The 17,484-nt window shown below is 31.0% G+C and overlaps 1 protein-coding gene across 18 annotated transcripts in view; it reads left to right on the forward strand.

The window, feature by feature from the left end:
• The window catches only part of LOC143230083 (uncharacterized), a 180,340-nt gene that overhangs the window by 111,774 nt on the left and 51,082 nt on the right, over positions 1 to 17,484 (forward strand). For all 18 annotated transcript variants that reach the window (XM_076463106.1, XM_076463100.1, XM_076463103.1 and 15 more), the window contains 4 exons: positions 9,482 to 9,631; positions 9,763 to 9,891; positions 11,765 to 11,885; positions 13,758 to 13,852. In XM_076463106.1, coding sequence (XP_076319221.1) covers positions 9,482 to 9,631; positions 9,763 to 9,891; positions 11,765 to 11,885; positions 13,758 to 13,852 — 495 coding nt within the window. The remainder of the gene's footprint in view (positions 1 to 9,481; positions 9,632 to 9,762; positions 9,892 to 11,764; positions 11,886 to 13,757; positions 13,853 to 17,484) is intronic.

The following is a 17,484-nucleotide window of genomic DNA, read 5'->3' on the forward strand; positions in this document are numbered from 1 at the left end:
TCTGAAAGATGAAGTACTGCTAACCCATTGATAGATAAGTGAACTGTTCTGAAAGATGAAGTACTGCTAACCCATTGATAGATAAGTGAACTGTTCTGAAACATGAAGTACTGCTAACCCATTGATAGATAAGTGAACTGTTCTGAAAGATGAAGTATTGCTAACCCATTCATAGATAAGTGAACTGTTCTGAAAGATGAAGTATTGCTAACCCATTCATAGATAAGTGAACTGTTCTGAAAGATGAAGTATTGCTAACCCATTGATAGATAAGTGAACTGTTCTGAAAGATGAAGTACTGCTAACCCATTGATAGATAAGTGAACTGTTCTGAAAGATGAAGTATTGCTAACCCACTGATAGATAAGTGAACTGTTCTAAAAGATGAAGTACTGCTAACCCATTGATAGATAAGTGAACTGTTCTGAAAGATGAAGTACTGCTAACCCATTGATAGATAAGTGAACTGTTCTGAAAGATGAAGTACTGCTAACCCATTGATAGATAAGTGAACTGTTCTGAAAGATGAAGTACTGCTAACCCACTGATAGATAAGTGAACTGTTCTGAAAGATGAAGTACTGCTAACCCACTGATAGATTAGTGAACTGTTCTGAAAGATGAAGTACTGCTAACACATTGATAGATAAGTGAACTGTTCTGAAAGATGAAGAACTGCTAACCCACTGATAGATAAGTGAACTGTTCTGAAAGATGAAGTACTGCTAACCCATTGATAGATAAGTGAACTGTTCTAAAAGATGAAGTATTGCTAACCCATTGATAGATAAGTGAACTGTTCTGAAAGATGAAGTATTGCTAACCCACTGATAGATAAGTGAACTGTTCTGAAAGATGAAGTATTGCTAACCCATTGATAGATAAGTGAACTGTTCTGAAAGATGAAGTACTGCTAACCCATTGATAGATAAGTGAACTGTTCTGAAACATGAAGTACTGCTAACCCATTGATAGATAAGTGAACTGTTCTGAAAGATGAAGTATTGCTAACCCATTCATAGATAAGTGAACTGTTCTGAAAGATGAAGTATTGCTAACCCATTCATAGATAAGTGAACTGTTCTGAAAGATGAAGTATTGCTAACCCATTGATAGATAAGTGAACTGTTCTGAAAGATGAAGTACTGCTAACCCATTGATAGATAAGTGAACTGTTCTGAAAGATGAAGTATTGCTAACCCACTGATAGATAAGTGAACTGTTCTAAAAGATGAAGTACTGCTAACCCATTGATAGATAAGTGAACTGTTCTGAAAGATGAAGTACTGCTAACCCATTGATAGATAAGTGAACTGTTCTGAAAGATGAAGTACTGCTAACCCATTGATAGATAAGTGAACTGTTCTGAAAGATGAAGTACTGCTAACCCACTGATAGATAAGTGAACTGTTCTGAAAGATGAAGTATTGCTAACCCAATGATAGATAAGTGAACTGTTCTGAAACATGAAGTACTGCTAACCCATTGATAGATAAGTGAACTGTTCTAAAAGATGAAGTATTGCTAACCCATTGATAGATAAGTGAACTGTTCTGAAAGATGAAGTATTGCTAACCCACTGATAGATAAGTGAACTGTTCTGAAAGATGAAGTATTGCTAACCCATTGATAGATAAGTGAACTGTTCTGAAAGATGAAGTACTGCTAACTCACTGATAGATAAGTGAACTGTTCTGAAAGATGAAGTATTGCTAACCCAATGATAGATAAGTGAACTGTTCTGAAACATGAAGTACTGCTAACCCATTGATAGATAAGTGAACTGTTCTAAAAGATGAAGTATTGCTAACCCATTGATAGATAAGTGAACTGTTCTGAAAGATGAAGTATTGCTAACCCATTCATAGATAAGTGAACTGTTCTGAAAGATGAAGTACTGCTAACTCACTGATAGACAAGTGAACTGTTCTGAAAGATGAAGTATTGCTAACCCACTGATAGATAAGTGAACTGTTCTAAAAGATGAAGTACTGCTAACCCACTGATAGATAAGTGAACTGTTCTGAAAGATGAAGTACTGCTAACCCACTGATAGATAAGTGAACTGTTCTGAAAGATGAAGTATTGCTAACCCAATGATAGATAAGTGAACTGTTCTGAAACATGAAGTACTGCTAACCCATTGATAGATAAGTGAACTGTTCTAAAAGATGAAGTATTGCTAACCCATTGATAGATAAGTGAACTGTTCTGAAAGATGAAGTATTGCTAACCCATTGATAGATAAGTGAACTGTTCTAAAAGATGAAGTATTGCTAACCCATTGATAGATAAGTGAACTGTTCTGAAAGATGAAGTATTGCTAACCCACTGATAGATAAGTGAACTGTTCTGAAAGATGAAGTATTGCTAACCCATTGATAGATAAGTGAACTGTTCTGAAAGATGAAGTACTGCTAACCCAATGATAGATAAGTGAACTGTTCTGAAACATGAAGTACTGCTAACCCATTGATAGATAAGTGAACTGTTCTAAAAGATGAAGTATTGCTAACCCACTGATAGATAAGTGAACTGTTCTGAAAGATGAAGTACTGCTAACCCATTGATAGATAAGTGAACTGTTCTGAAAGATGAAGTACTGCTAACCCATTGATAGATAAGTGAACTGTTCTGAAAGATGAAGTACTGCTAACCCATTGATAGATAAGTGAACTGTTCTGAAAGATGAAGTACTGCTAACTCACTGATAGATAAGTGAACTGTTCTGAAAGATGAAGTATTGCTAACCCAATGATAGATAAGTGAACTGTTCTGAAACATGAAGTACTGCTAACCCATTGATAGATAAGTGAACTGTTCTAAAAGATGAAGTATTGCTAACCCATTGATAGATAAGTGAACTGTTCTGAAAGATGAAGTATTGCTAACCCATTCATAGATAAGTGAACTGTTCTGAAAGATGAAGTACTGCTAACTCACTGATAGACAAGTGAACTGTTCTGAAAGATGAAGTATTGCTAACCCACTGATAGATAAGTGAACTGTTCTAAAAGATGAAGTACTGCTAACCCACTGATAGATAAGTGAACTGTTCTGAAAGATGAAGTACTGCTAACCCACTGATAGATAAGTGAACTGTTCTGAAAGATGAAGTATTGCTAACCCAATGATAGATAAGTGAACTGTTCTGAAACATGAAGTACTGCTAACCCATTGATAGATAAGTGAACTGTTCTAAAAGATGAAGTATTGCTAACCCATTGATAGATAAGTGAACTGTTCTGAAAGATGAAGTATTGCTAACCCACTGATAGATAAGTGAACTGTTCTGAAAGATGAAGTATTGCTAACCCATTGATAGATAAGTGAACTGTTCTGAAAGATGAAGTACTGCTAACCCAATGATAGATAAGTGAACTGTTCTGAAACATGAAGTACTGCTAACCCATTGATAGATAAGTGAACTGTTCTAAAAGATGAAGTATTGCTAACCCACTGATAGATAAGTGAACTGTTCTGAAAGATGAAGTACTGCTAACCCACTGATAGATAAGTGAACTGTTCTGAAAGATGAAGTACTGCTAACCCACTGATAGATAAGTGAACTGTTCTGAAAGATGAAGTATTGCTAACCCAATGATAGATAAGTGAACTGTTCTGAAACATGAAGTACTGCTAACCCATTGATAGATAAGTGAACTGTTCTAAAAGATGAAGTATTGCTAACCCACTGATAGATAAGTGAACTGTTCTGAAAGATGAAGTATTGCTAACCCATTGATAGATAAGTGAACTGTTCTGAAAGATGAAGTACTGCTAACTCACTGATAGATAAGTGAACTGTTCTGAAAGATGAAGTATTGCTAACCCAATGATAGATAAGTGAACTGTTCTGAAACATGAAGTACTGCTAACCCATTGATAGATAAGTGAACTGTTCTAAAAGATGAAGTATTGCTAACCCATTGATAGATAAGTGAACTGTTCTGAAAGATGAAGTATTGCTAACCCATTCATAGATAAGTGAACTGTTCTGAAAGATGAAGTACTGCTAACTCACTGATAGACAAGTGAACTGTTCTGAAAGATGAAGTATTGCTAACCCACTGATAGATAAGTGAACTGTTCTAAAAGATGAAGTACTGCTAACCCACTGATAGATAAGTGAACTGTTCTGAAAGATGAAGTACTGCTAACCCACTGATAGATAAGTGAACTGTTCTGAAAGATGAAGTATTGCTAACCCAATGATAGATAAGTGAACTGTTCTGAAACATGAAGTACTGCTAACCCATTGATAGATAAGTGAACTGTTCTAAAAGATGAAGTATTGCTAACCCATTGATAGATAAGTGAACTGTTCTGAAAGATGAAGTATTGCTAACCCACTGATAGATAAGTGAACTGTTCTGAAAGATGAAGTATTGCTAACCCATTGATAGATAAGTGAACTGTTCTGAAAGATGAAGTACTGCTAACCCAATGATAGATAAGTGAACTGTTCTGAAACATGAAGTACTGCTAACCCATTGATAGATAAGTGAACTGTTCTAAAAGATGAAGTATTGCTAACCCATTGATAGATAAGTGAACTGTTCTGAAAGATGAAGTATTGCTAACCCACTGATAGATAAGTGAACTGTTCTGAAAGATGAAGTATTGCTAACCCATTGATAGATAAGTGAACTGTTCTGAAAGATGAAGTACTGCTAACCCATTGATAGATAAGTGAACTGTTCTGAAAGATGAAGTACTGCTAACCCATTGATAGATAAGTGAACTGTTCTGAAACATGAAGTACTGCTAACCCATTGATAGATAAGTGAACTGTTCTGAAAGATGAAGTATTGCTAACCCATTCATAGATAAGTGAACTGTTCTGAAAGATGAAGTATTGCTAACCCATTCATAGATAAGTGAACTGTTCTGAAAGATGAAGTATTGCTAACCCATTGATAGATAAGTGAACTGTTCTGAAAGATGAAGTACTGCTAACCCATTGATAGATAAGTGAACTGTTCTGAAAGATGAAGTATTGCTAACCCACTGATAGATAAGTGAACTGTTCTAAAAGATGAAGTACTGCTAACCCATTGATAGATAAGTGAACTGTTCTGAAAGATGAAGTACTGCTAACCCATTGATAGATAAGTGAACTGTTCTGAAAGATGAAGTACTGCTAACCCATTGATAGATAAGTGAACTGTTCTGAAAGATGAAGTACTGCTAACCCACTGATAGATAAGTGAACTGTTCTGAAAGATGAAGTACTGCTAACCCACTGATAGATTAGTGAACTGTTCTGAAAGATGAAGTACTGCTAACACATTGATAGATAAGTGAACTGTTCTGAAAGATGAAGTACTGCTAACCCATTGATAGATAAGTGAACTGTTCTAAAAGATGAAGTATTGCTAACCCATTGATAGATAAGTGAACTGTTCTGAAAGATGAAGTATTGCTAACCCACTGATAGATAAGTGAACTGTTCTGAAAGATGAAGTATTGCTAACCCATTGATAGATAAGTGAACTGTTCTGAAAGATGAAGTACTGCTAACCCATTGATAGATAAGTGAACTGTTCTGAAACATGAAGTACTGCTAACCCATTGATAGATAAGTGAACTGTTCTGAAAGATGAAGTATTGCTAACCCATTCATAGATAAGTGAACTGTTCTGAAAGATGAAGTATTGCTAACCCATTCATAGATAAGTGAACTGTTCTGAAAGATGAAGTATTGCTAACCCATTGATAGATAAGTGAACTGTTCTGAAAGATGAAGTACTGCTAACCCATTGATAGATAAGTGAACTGTTCTGAAAGATGAAGTATTGCTAACCCACTGATAGATAAGTGAACTGTTCTAAAGATGAAGTACTGCTAACCCATTGATAGATAAGTGAACTGTTCTGAAAGATGAAGTACTGCTAACCCATTGATAGATAAGTGAACTGTTCTGAAAGATGAAGTACTGCTAACCCATTGATAGATAAGTGAACTGTTCTGAAAGATGAAGTACTGCTAACCCACTGATAGATAAGTGAACTGTTCTGAAAGATGAAGTATTGCTAACCCAATGATAGATAAGTGAACTGTTCTGAAACATGAAGTACTGCTAACCCATTGATAGATAAGTGAACTGTTCTAAAAGATGAAGTATTGCTAACCCATTGATAGATAAGTGAACTGTTCTGAAAGATGAAGTATTGCTAACCCACTGATAGATAAGTGAACTGTTCTGAAAGATGAAGTATTGCTAACCCATTGATAGATAAGTGAACTGTTCTGAAAGATGAAGTACTGCTAACTCACTGATAGATAAGTGAACTGTTCTGAAAGATGAAGTATTGCTAACCCAATGATAGATAAGTGAACTGTTCTGAAACATGAAGTACTGCTAACCCATTGATAGATAAGTGAACTGTTCTAAAAGATGAAGTATTGCTAACCCATTGATAGATAAGTGAACTGTTCTGAAAGATGAAGTATTGCTAACCCATTCATAGATAAGTGAACTGTTCTGAAAGATGAAGTACTGCTAACTCACTGATAGACAAGTGAACTGTTCTGAAAGATGAAGTATTGCTAACCCACTGATAGATAAGTGAACTGTTCTAAAAGATGAAGTACTGCTAACCCACTGATAGATAAGTGAACTGTTCTGAAAGATGAAGTACTGCTAACCCACTGATAGATAAGTGAACTGTTCTGAAAGATGAAGTATTGCTAACCCAATGATAGATAAGTGAACTGTTCTGAAACATGAAGTACTGCTAACCCATTGATAGATAAGTGAACTGTTCTAAAAGATGAAGTATTGCTAACCCATTGATAGATAAGTGAACTGTTCTGAAAGATGAAGTATTGCTAACCCACTGATAGATAAGTGAACTGTTCTGAAAGATGAAGTATTGCTAACCCATTGATAGATAAGTGAACTGTTCTGAAAGATGAAGTACTGCTAACCCAATGATAGATAAGTGAACTGTTCTGAAACATGAAGTACTGCTAACCCATTGATAGATAAGTGAACTGTTCTAAAAGATGAAGTATTGCTAACCCACTGATAGATAAGTGAACTGTTCTGAAAGATGAAGTATTGCTAACCCATTCATAGATAAGTGAACTGTTCTGAAAGATGAAGTATTGCTAACCCATTCATAGATAAGTGAACTGTTCTGAAAGATGAAGTATTGCTAACCCATTGATAGATAAGTGAACTGTTCTGAAAGATGAAGTACTGCTAACCCATTGATAGATAAGTGAACTGTTCTGAAAGATGAAGTATTGCTAACCCACTGATAGATAAGTGAACTGTTCTAAAAGATGAAGTACTGCTAACCCATTGATAGATAAGTGAACTGTTCTGAAAGATGAAGTACTGCTAACCCATTGATAGATAAGTGAACTGTTCTGAAAGATGAAGTACTGCTAACCCATTGATAGATAAGTGAACTGTTCTGAAAGATGAAGTACTGCTAACCCACTGATAGATAAGTGAACTGTTCTGAAAGATGAAGTACTGCTAACCCACTGATAGATTAGTGAACTGTTCTGAAAGATGAAGTACTGCTAACACATTGATAGATAAGTGAACTGTTCTGAAAGATGAAGAACTGCTAACCCACTGATAGATAAGTGAACTGTTCTGAAAGATGAAGTACTGCTAACCCATTGATAGATAAGTGAACTGTTCTGAAAGATGAAGTACTGCTAACCCACTGATAGATAAGTGAACTGTTCTGAAAGATGAAGTACTGCTAACCCATTGATAGATAAGTGAACTGTTCTGAAAGATGAAGTACTGCTAACCCACTGATAGATAAGTGAACTGTTCTGAAAGATGAAGTATTGCTAACCCATTGATAGATAAGTGAACTGTTCTGAAAGATGAAGTACTGCTAACCCATTGATAGATAAGTGAACTGTTCTGAAAGATGAAGTACTGCTAACCCACTGATAGATAAGTGAACTGTTCTGAAAGATGAAGTATTGCTAACCCATTGATAGATAAGTGAACTGTTCTGAAAGATGAAGTACTGCTAACCCATTGATAGATAAGTGAACTGTTCTGAAAGATGAAGTACTGCTAACCCACTGATAGATAAGTGAACTGTTCTGAAAGATGAAGTACTGCTAACACATTGATAGATAAGTGAACTGTTCTGAAAGATGAAGTACTGCTAACACATTGATAGATAAGTGAACTGTTCTGAAAGATGAAGTACTGCTAACACATTGATAGATAAGTGAACTGTTCTGAAAGATGAAGTATTGCTAACCCATTCATAGATAAGTGAACTGTTCTGAAAGATGAAGTATTGCTAACCCATTGATAGATAAGTGAACTGTTCTGAAAGATGAAGTACTGCTAACACATTGATAGATAAGTGAACTGTTCTGAAAGATGAAGTACTGCTAACCCATTGATAGATAAGTGAACTGTTCTGAAAGATGAAGTATTGCTAACCCATTGATAGATAAGTGAACTGTTCTGAAAGATGAAGTACTGCTAACCCATTGATAGATAAGTGAACTGTTCTGAAAGATGAAGTACTGCTAACACATTGATAGATAAGTGAACTGTTCTGAAAGATGAAGTATTGCTAACCCACTGATAGATAAGTGAACTGTTCTAAAAGATGAAGTATTGCTAACCCACTGATAGATAAGTGAACTGTTCTAAAAGATGAAGTACTGCTAACCCACTGATAGATAAGTGAACTGTTCTGAAAGATGAAGTATTGCTAACACATTGATAGATAAGTGAACTGTTCTGAAAGATGAAGTATTGCTAACCCATTCATAGATAAGTGAACTGTTCTGAAAGATGAAGTATTGCTAACCCACTGATAGATAAGTGAACTGTTCTGAAAGATGAAGTATTGCTAACCCATTGATAGATAAGTGAACTGTTCTAAAAGATGAAGTACTGCTAACCCACTGATAGATAAGTGAACTGTTCTAAAAGATGAAGTACTGCTAACTCACTGATAGATAAGTGAACTGTTCTGAAAGATGAAGTACTGCTAACCCACTGATAGACAAGTGAACTGTTCTGAAAGATGAAGTACTGCTAACCCATTGATAGATAAGTGAACTGTTCTGAAAGATGAAGTACTGCTAACTCACTGATAGATGTATAAATACTTTTATTTTCTTTCTTGTAATGTCGGGTTTTGTCTAAACCTGTTTAGGGATGAATATTGCCCTACTTTCTTTCATTGCTAAAGGAATTATGAAGTTTTTACCTTAAACTGGAGAATAAGAAAACATTTACATGTTGTTTAAGTGTTAATCATAATTAAGAGAAATTTATTAAATAATTTTATTTGTATAATTAATTTTCTTGCTAATTAATAGTGTCATCTATTGTGTTGTTCATCGTTTTATGTTTCAAAACTCTATTACAGTAATTTTTGGTTTTGTACTTAAGTAACTATTATATGTAAAAGTTATCTTTAACATGTTATTCATTGTTAGTGACTGTTTTAACAAACACTTCTAAATCCTAGATTGATGAAAAGAAAAAACTGGCAGCTGAAGCCAGAGAAAGAGAATCTCAAGAAGATGAAAAATTGGCTAAACGAGTTGAGGAACAAAGACTTCGAATGCAAAGAGAGTATGAAGAAGAAGTGGATAAGAGAAAACGTAAAGATGAAGGGGTTTGTGATTATAAAGTGTTTGTTTTTATTGTAAGCTGGTCTTCATTGTTTCAAAACTTATGTATTTGTTGTTATGAGTAAAAATGTGTTCCAGTTGATGCAGCTTAATGGTTTTATATTTGTATGAATAGCTTCGTTTGAGACAAGAAAGGCTGAGACAGATGCAGGAAGAACAGCAAAAAGAACTGTTGAAGCAACAACAGGAAGCAGAAGAGAAACGAAGGCAAGAACGAGAGAAGAAAGAAAGGAAACAACAACAGGTCTTAGACATCCTGTTATTTATCAGATTGGTGTAAAAACTGTGTATTTGTTTTTCTTAAGTTCAGATTACCTGCAAATGTTCAGATCTGTTTGCCAATTCTAGAGCTTCTAAGAACTTGAAATCCTCAAATGGATAATTTTAAAAAAAATTAAGATTATAGTTGAATACATTCTGCAGTTCTTTCCTAACTTTTAACTCTAATCATGTTTTTCTATTTTTACAACAGTACCATATGATAAGGTGTGGTAAATGTAAGGTTTTACTATTAAAATAATGGTACTGCTATGTCTTCACATGTTTTGCTTTCCTTGGTCTAAAGCTGTAGCTCAAGTTAGTAACAGTTGAAAACTAAAAGTATACCCCAGGTTTTGTAAATCTAACTTACTTTGTTGTGAGGTTAATGTTCATAGTAATACTTCATCCAGTTCTGTATCTGGATTGTTGAATACATAGAGGAATAAATCTTGCTGTAATAACAGCCTTCTTACTAATATCAAAGTTGGTTGTATTTTTCTTTATTTAACACCTAAAATAATTATTTATCTTCATTCTAATTTGTTCTAAAGGTGTAAGAAGGTAAAATAACTGTATTTTAGTTTTTTATAGCTAAGAAAATAATATATATTTATTCATACGTATATAATATCTTTAGTATTTATTCATACGTATATAATATCTTCAGTATTTATTCATACGTATATAATATCTTCAGTATTTATTCATACGTATATAATATCTTCAGTATTTATTCATACGTATATAATATCTTCAGTATTTATTCATACATATATAATATCTTCAGTATTTATTCATACATATATATCTTCAGTATTTATTTATAGGTATATAATATCTTCATTATTTATTCATACGTATATAATATCTTCAGTATTTATTCATACTTATTTAATATCTTCAGTATTTATTCATACGTATATAATATCTTCAGTATTTATTCATACGTATATAATATCTTCAGTATTTATTCATACATATATAATATCTTCAGTGATGATTATTACTTGTTGACCACTCTTATTAATCTTTCCTTGAGACTAATATACTTTTACCATGTTTACTACTTACTTGTTGAATTCACTTTTACTTAGTAATACTTTTGAAGTAAAACTGATACAGTAGACTTATAGTAATACAAAATAGATTTGGCTAAACTTAACAATGTTTTATTACATCTAACATGCTCAGTGCTGTCAGTAGACTTATATTAATACCAGATAGATTTGGCTAAACGTGACAATGTTTTATTACATCTAACATGCTCAGTGCTGTCAGTAGACTTATATTAATACAAAATAGATTTGGCTAAACTTAACAATGTTTTATTACATCTAACATGCTCAGTGCTGTCAGTAGACTTATATTAATACAAGATAGATTTGGCTAAACTTGACAATGTTTTATTACATCTAACATGCTCAGTGCTGTCAGTAGACCTATATTAATACAAAATAGATTTGGCTAAACTTAACAATGTTTTATTACATCTAACATGCTCAGTGCTGTCAGTAGACTTATATTAATACAAAATAGATAGGCTAAACTTGACAATGTTTTATTACATCTAACATGCTCAGTGCTGTCAGTGAATTATTTTCAAATTTTAAAATTCTTTTATATTTTCTGCATTTCATTACTCATGTATTCTAAAGACTGTTGGTTTGGGTATTAAAAGTTTTAATTAAAAGAAAGTACAGAACTTAATTCTAAGTTTTATAGTTTATTTTAATTAAAGTTTTAATAGCCTTATCAGCCGTCTTTGGAATACATTTTTACTTCAAGTGGGTTTCTTCTCATCAGGGATTTCATTATTCAGTAAACAAAATAATAAGTTACATTTTTTTTTACATTAGGTTGAAGAGAGAGCTCAATCATGCTCCCCACCTCTACGAGCCAGGAAAACTCAAGAAAAGGAAACAGCTACTTCACCTGTAACATCTGGTACACCATATTTTGAACCAGACCCGCCAGTTGGTAAATTTATTAGACTTATTCTCATTTTCTAATAAAATATGTGTAGAGCAAGTCCTTGTTATGTAAAATATTTCAGTATGATGAATTCCTATAAACAAGATGTTTCATTATTGAAGTAACCCTGTAAAACAAGATGTTTCATTATAGAAGTAACCCTGTAAAACAAGATGATTCATTATAGACGTTACCCTGTAAAAACAAGATGTTTCATCAAAGAAGTAACCCTGTAAAGCAAGATCTTTCATCATTGAAGTTACCCTGTAAAACAAGATGTTTCGTCATTGAAGTTTTTGTTATGAATAAGTAAAAATTCTTGCCCTTTGTTCACAATATTTAAGGATCTTTTAACTTTGTTCACAATATTTAAGGATCTTTTCACTTTGTTCACAATATTTAAGGATCTTTTCACTTTGTTCACAATATTTAAGGATCTTTTTACTTTGTTCAGAATATTTAAGGATCTTTTTACTTTGTTCACAATATTTAAGGATCTTTTTACTTTGTTCAGAATATTTAAGGATCTTTTTACTTTGTTCACAATATTTAAGAATATTTTACTTTGTTCACAATATTTAAGGATCTTTTTACTTTGTTCACAATATTTAAGAATATTTTACTTTGTTCACAATATTTAAGGATCTTTTTACTTTGTTCACAATATTTAAGGATCTTTTTACTTTGTTCACAATATTTAAGGATCTTTTTACTTTGTTCACAATATTTAAGGATCTTTTTACTTTGTTCAGAATATTTAAGGATCTTTTTACTTTGTTCACAATATTTAAGGATCTTTTTACTTTGTTCAGAATATTTAAGGATCTTTTTACTTTGTTCACAATATTAAGGATCTTTTTACTTTGTTCACAATATTTAAGGATCTTTTTACTTTGTTCACAATATTTAAGGATCTTTTCACTTTGTTCAGAATATTTAAGGATCTTTTTACTGTGTTCACAATATTTAAGGATCTTTTTACATTGTTCAGAATATTTAAGGATCTTTTTACTTTGTTCACAATATTTAAGGATCTTTTTACTTTGTTCAGAATATTTAAGGATCTTTTTACTTTGTTCACAATATTTAAGGATCTTTTTACTTTGTTCACAATATTTAAGGATCTTTTTACTTTTTTCACAATATTTAAGGATCTTTTTACTTTGTTCACAATATTTAAGGATCTTTTCACTTTGTTCACAATATTTAAGGATCTTTTCACTTTGTTCACAATATTTAAGGATCTTTTTACTGTGTTCACAATATTTAAGGATCTTTTTACATTGTTCAGAATATTTAAGGATCTTTTCACTTTGTTCAGAATATTTAAGGATCTTTTCACTTTGTTCACAATATTTAAGGATCTTTTTACATTGTTCAGAATATTTAAGGATCTTTTTACTTTGTTCAATGAAAGTTTTATTGGAAAGCATTAAGTTTTGACAACTTTTTCTAAAGTGTCATAACTTTTAACTCAAGATTTTAAAAAATGTAAATTAAATATTCCTTGACTTTTGAAGAATGTGTGTGTTTGTATATTGTAAGTTATTTACCATATCTGAAAAATATACAAGCTTAAGAAGTCTTGATACAATATGATAAAACCATATAATCTGAATGCTTTTGAAAGTGCTGGGTTAGAGGATTTTATCATATCATAAATTAAATATAGCTAGACTTTACTTTTGCCTTAATAAATTAGAAATTGTAATTACTTAACAATAATTAAGTGGAAAACAATTTCATTTAAAACTTTAATTGACTACTCTGATAGAGTTCCTCATGTGCTTAAAGATAACATGGGAGTTCACCAACACATTGTTCACCAGTCAACTAATTAAAATGTAAGCAATTAACAACTATTAAACTTTTCAACAGATCCACGACATAGAATGTTGGGCCAGTTGTCTGAGATGCGACAACAGCTTCAAGAAGAACAACGTAAAATGAAGGAAAAATTGAAGGATCAAAAGGTAAGAAACATCTTGCTCAACATAGTACCAATCTATTGTTACTCTGATGAAATCATGAACTAAACACATCTAATGGAATCTAAAACTGATTATGAGACATAATAACAAAGTCTTGAGTTGTATTATATTTACATATGATATGGTGAAATAATGAACTAAAGGTACCTAATGTAATCTAAAACTGATTATGAGACATAATAACAAAGTCTTGAGTTGTATTATATTTACATAGAATATGGTGAAATAATGAACTAAAGGTACCTAATGTAATCTAAAACTGATTATGAGACATAATAACAAAGTCTTGAGTTGTATTATATTTACATAGAATATGGTGAAATAATGAACTAAAGGTACCTAATGTAATCTAAAACTGATTATGAGACATAATAACAAAGTCTTGAGTTGTATTATATTTACATAGAATATGGTGAAATAATGAACTAAAGGTACCTAATGTAATCTAAAACTGATTATGAGACATAATAACAAAGTCTTGAGTTGTATTATATTTACATAGAATATGGTGAAATAATGAACTAAAGGTACCTAATGTAATCTAAAACTGATTATGAGACATAATAACAAAGTCTTGAGTTGTATTATATTTATATAGAATATGGTGAAATAATGAACTAAAGGTACCTAATGTAATCTAAAACTGATTATGAGACATAATAACAAAGTCTTGAGTTGTATTATATTTACATAAATTATGGTGAAATAATGAACTAAAGGTACCTAATGTAATCTAAAACTGATTATGAGACATAATAACAAAGTCTTGAGTTGTATTATATTTACATATGATATGGTGAAATAATGAACTAAAGGTACCTAATGTAATCTAAAACTGATTATGAGACATAATAACAAAGTCTTGAGTTGTATTATATTTACATAGAATATGGTGAAATAATGAACTAAAGGTACCTAATGTAATCTAAAACTGATTATGAGACATAATAACAAAGTCTTGAGTTGTATTATATTTACATAAATTATGGTGAAATAATGAACTAAAGGTACCTAATGTAATCTAAAACTGATTATGAGACATAATAACAAAGTCTTGAGTTGTATTATATTTACATATGATATGGTGAAATAATGAACTAAAGGTACCTAATGTAATCTAAAACTGATTATGAGACATAATAACAAAGTCTTGAGTTGTATTATATTTACATAGGATATGGTGAAATAATGAACTAAAGGTACCTAATGTAATCTAAAACTGATTATGAGACATAATAACAAAGTCTTGAGTTGTATTATATTTACATAGGATATGGTGAAATAATGAACTAAAGGTACCTAATGTAATCTAAAACTGATTATGAGACATAATAACAAAGTCTTGAGTTGTATTATATTTACATAGGATATGGTGAAATAATGAACTAAAGGTACCTAATGTAATCTAAAACTGATTATGAGACATAATAACAAAGTCTTGAGTTGTATTATATTTACATAGAATATGGTGAAATAATGAACTAAATGTACCTAATGTAATCTAAAACTGATCATGAGACACAATAACAAAGTCTTGAGTTGTATTATATTTATATAGAATATGGTGAAATAATGAACTAAAGGTACCTAATGTAATCTAAAACTGATTATGAGACATAATAACAAAGTCTTGAGTTGTATTATATTTACATAGGATATGGTGAAATAATGAACTAAAGGTACCTAATGTAATCTAAAACTGATTATGAGACATAATAACAAAGTCTTGAGTTGTATTATATTTACATAGAATATGGTGAAATAATGAACTAAAGGTACCTAATGTAATCTAAAACTGATTATGAGACACAATAACAAAGTCTTGAGTTGTATTATATTTACATAGAATATGGTGAAATAATGAACTAAAGGTACCTAATGTAATCTAAAACTGATTATGAGACATAATAACAAAGTCTTGAGTTGTATTATATTTACATAAATTATGGTGAAATAATGAACTAAAGGTACCTAATGTAATCTAAAACTGATTATGAGACATAATAACAAAGTCTTGAGTTGTATTATATTTACATAAATTATGGTGAAATAATGAACTAAAGGTACCTAATGTAATCTAAAACTGATTATGAGACATAATAACAAAGTCTTGAGTTGTATTATATTTATATAGAATATGGTGAAATAATGAACTAAAGGTACCTAATGTAATCTAAAACTGATTATGAGACATAATAACAAAGTCTTGAGTTGTATTATATTTACATAAATTATGGTGAAATAATGAACTAAAGGTACCTAATGTAATCTAAAACTGATTATGAGACATAATAACAAAGTCTTGAGTTGTATTATATTTACATATGATATGGTGAAATAATGAACTAAAGGTACCTAATGTAATCTAAAACTGATTATGAGACATAATAACAAAGTCTTGAGTTGTATTATATTTACATAGAATATGGTGAAATAATGAACTAAAGGTACCTAATGTAATCTAAAACTGATTATGAGACATAATAACAAAGTCTTGAGTTGTATTATATTTACATAAATTATGGTGAAATAATGAACTAAAGGTACCTAATGTAATCTAAAACTGATTATGAGACATAATAACAAAGTCTTGAGTTGTATTATATTTACATATGATATGGTGAAATAATGAACTAAAGGTACCTAATGTAATCTAAAACTGATTATGAGACATAATAACAAAGTCTTGAGTTGTATTATATTTACATAGGATATGGTGAAATAATGAACTAAAGGTACCTAATGTAATCTAAAACTGATTATGAGACATAATAACAAAGTCTTGAGTTGTATTATATTTACATAGGATATGGTGAAATAATGAACTAAAGGTACCTAATGTAATCTAAAACTGATTATGAGACATAATAACAAAGTCTTGAGTTGTATTATATTTACATAGGATATGGTGAAATAATGAACTAAAGGTACCTAATGTAATCTAAAACTGATTATGAGACATAATAACAAAGTCTTGAGTTGTATTATATTTACATAGAATATGGTGAAATAATGAACTAAATGTACCTAATGTAATCTAAAACTGATCATGAGACACAATAACAAAGTCTTGAGTTGTATTATATTTATATAGAATATGGTGAAATAATGAACTAAAGGTACCTAATGTAATCTAAAACTGATTATGAGACATAATAACAAAGTCTTGAGTTGTATTATATTTACATAGGATATGGTGAAATAATGAACTAAAGGTACCTAATGTAATCTAAAACTGATTATGAGACATAATAACAAAGTCTTGAGTTGTATTATATTTACATAGAATATGGTGAAATAATGAACTAAAGGTACCTAATGTAATCTAAAACTGATTATGAGACACAATAACAAAGTCTTGAGTTGTATTATATTTACATAGAATATGGTGAAATAATGAACTAAAGGTACCTAATGTAATCTAAAACTGATTATGAGACATAATAACAAAGTCTTGAGTTGTATTATATTTACATAAATTATGGTGAAATAATGAACTAAAGGTACCTAATGTAATCTAAAACTGATTATGAGACATAATAACAAAGTCTTGAGTTGTATTATATTTACATAAATTATGGTGAAATAATGAACTAAAGGTACCTAATGTAATC

The sequence above is a fragment of the Tachypleus tridentatus genome, chromosome 10 (assembly GCF_004210375.1).
Source record: "Tachypleus tridentatus isolate NWPU-2018 chromosome 10, ASM421037v1, whole genome shotgun sequence".
Taxonomy (NCBI): Eukaryota; Metazoa; Arthropoda; class Merostomata; order Xiphosura; family Limulidae; genus Tachypleus; species Tachypleus tridentatus.